General features: G+C 33.8%; 1 protein-coding gene across 3 annotated transcripts; it reads left to right on the top strand.

Moving 5' to 3' along the window:
• Positions 1-470: 470 nt before the first annotated feature.
• On the top strand, positions 471-1,333 carry LOC131060757 (uncharacterized). 3 transcript variants are annotated; one of them, XR_009110434.2, is made up of 3 exons: positions 471-599; positions 726-814; positions 951-1,333. XR_009110434.2 is itself a non-coding variant. In XM_057994133.2 (3 exons), exons 1-3 carry the CDS (start codon positions 521-523, stop codon positions 969-971), a joined length of 240 nt encoding a protein of 79 aa, XP_057850116.2. In that variant the 5' UTR covers positions 485-520; the 3' UTR covers positions 972-1,333. The 3 variants fall into 3 exon arrangements, 2 of the variants coding, with proteins under 2 accessions (XP_057850115.2, XP_057850116.2); XM_057994133.2 differs by having other exon boundaries at positions 485-599; positions 726-865; XM_057994132.2 differs by having other exon boundaries at positions 477-599; positions 726-1,333.
• Positions 1,334-1,643: the final 310 nt, after the last annotated feature.

The following is a 1,643-nucleotide window of genomic DNA, read 5'->3' on the forward strand; positions in this document are numbered from 1 at the left end:
AAAAGCTTGACAATAATGTGTTGGATGGGTTTGCTAGGGAATGTATTTCTTATTTCCTACTTGGAGAAGAATCCTCACCTAGTCCTATCAAAGAAGAATTTGGTGAGTTGTCAAGTGGGGCTATTGGTTAGGGGTTGCTTCCATTTGTTTAAGGCTTGAGGTTTATGTTGTCTATTATCAAATAAGCTTTCTAACGAACATTGCTTTTGTTTAGCTTTCACGTTTTGGTGCTCTTCATACCTCTAGGTGGCCATTCCTTTTTTGGTTCAATTTAGTGATTGTAGTTTCCATGCCACCTTTTGGTTAGCTTTCTAATCTTGTTTGTTTCATGGGTATGTGTCTAATTTTAAAATGTGGCACATAATTGTAATGTGAGTGAAAAAAAAAGCCTAGTCCTGGTTGCAGGTAAGGATTAGGTGGTACAAACAGCTTCTCACCTCCCTACTTATCCTGTTCAACCAAAGCATTCCATTGCAATCAAAACTCGGGTATCTGCATACAAATCATCACAGCATTCCAGATGAAGACTTATCACAACATATCAAGCCTGGCTGCACTACTTTGCCTCACTCTTCTGCTTCAGCCCCTATTCTCCCATGGTATGTAATCTTATAGCAAAAAAGTTTCCAAGTCACAGTCCATTGGATAGAGTTTCTTGAAAAACTGTGTATATTTTCTATTCTTCATTTCATTTGACTAGTTTTAGTTAATGTTTGTTTGATCAGGTGTTTGCAATATGGGATCAATAGAGATAAAGCAATTTATGTTGGAGGAGAAGTGGGAGCAGGAAGATATGATGAGAGGCACATATTATGTGAGCATATCAAATAGTGGATGCCTTGATACTGCCTGTCTTCCATACAACGTAGTTTTGTGGTGCCCTGGCTTGCTTTCCACACAGAATATCTCATTCTTTCCTAATACAGCTTTATCAACTTTCTTCATTGCAGGAAGGGATTTATACGTTCTGAATGAAGGAGAAGTATTGGCACCTCAGATAGTCATGGGATTCAACTATACAGTGGCTCTCAGAGGACTTGGGATTCTTCCTCCAATCCTTCTCCCAATTCCAATTATTTTGTATTCAGCCGACTTTTGCTCTTAAGGAATCCTCCTGTCTTTGCACTGTAATTGGTGTCTAAGGGTTCAGAGCAATCATAAGAGCATTGAGAAACTATTTCTATATCCTTGTTTATTGTTTCTAAAACGTATTTGCATTGCCTACATGCTTGATGTATCTATCTTAGATAAGATAAATCTCTGTATCGACACCTATCTATTTCATAAATCTAAACTTTTTGTTGTTTTCAAATGGAAATAAATTATTTGTTTATTTATAAATTATTTAATTATATAATGTTATCATGAATATTATGTTTATTATTAATTATTAAAAAAATTGATACGTAAATAGTTGTCAGATTTAAGTGAAAAGTTAGGAGCTTTTTTCATGGTAATGACATCAAATACTTCTCTTCCTCCTATTATACTATAATTATAGAGTGCGTGTTCATGTAAAAAATATTTTGATTTTCAATTAAATAATTTAACATCCATCAATACAAATTGATTGTTTTTTAAGTCAAATTATTAACTTTTTTTGTTTATTAACTTTTTTTGTAGAAATATTGAACTTAAGAAAT

Source organism: Cryptomeria japonica, chromosome 10 (assembly GCF_030272615.1).
Source record: "Cryptomeria japonica chromosome 10, Sugi_1.0, whole genome shotgun sequence".
Classification (NCBI taxonomy): domain Eukaryota; kingdom Viridiplantae; phylum Streptophyta; class Pinopsida; order Cupressales; family Cupressaceae; genus Cryptomeria; species Cryptomeria japonica.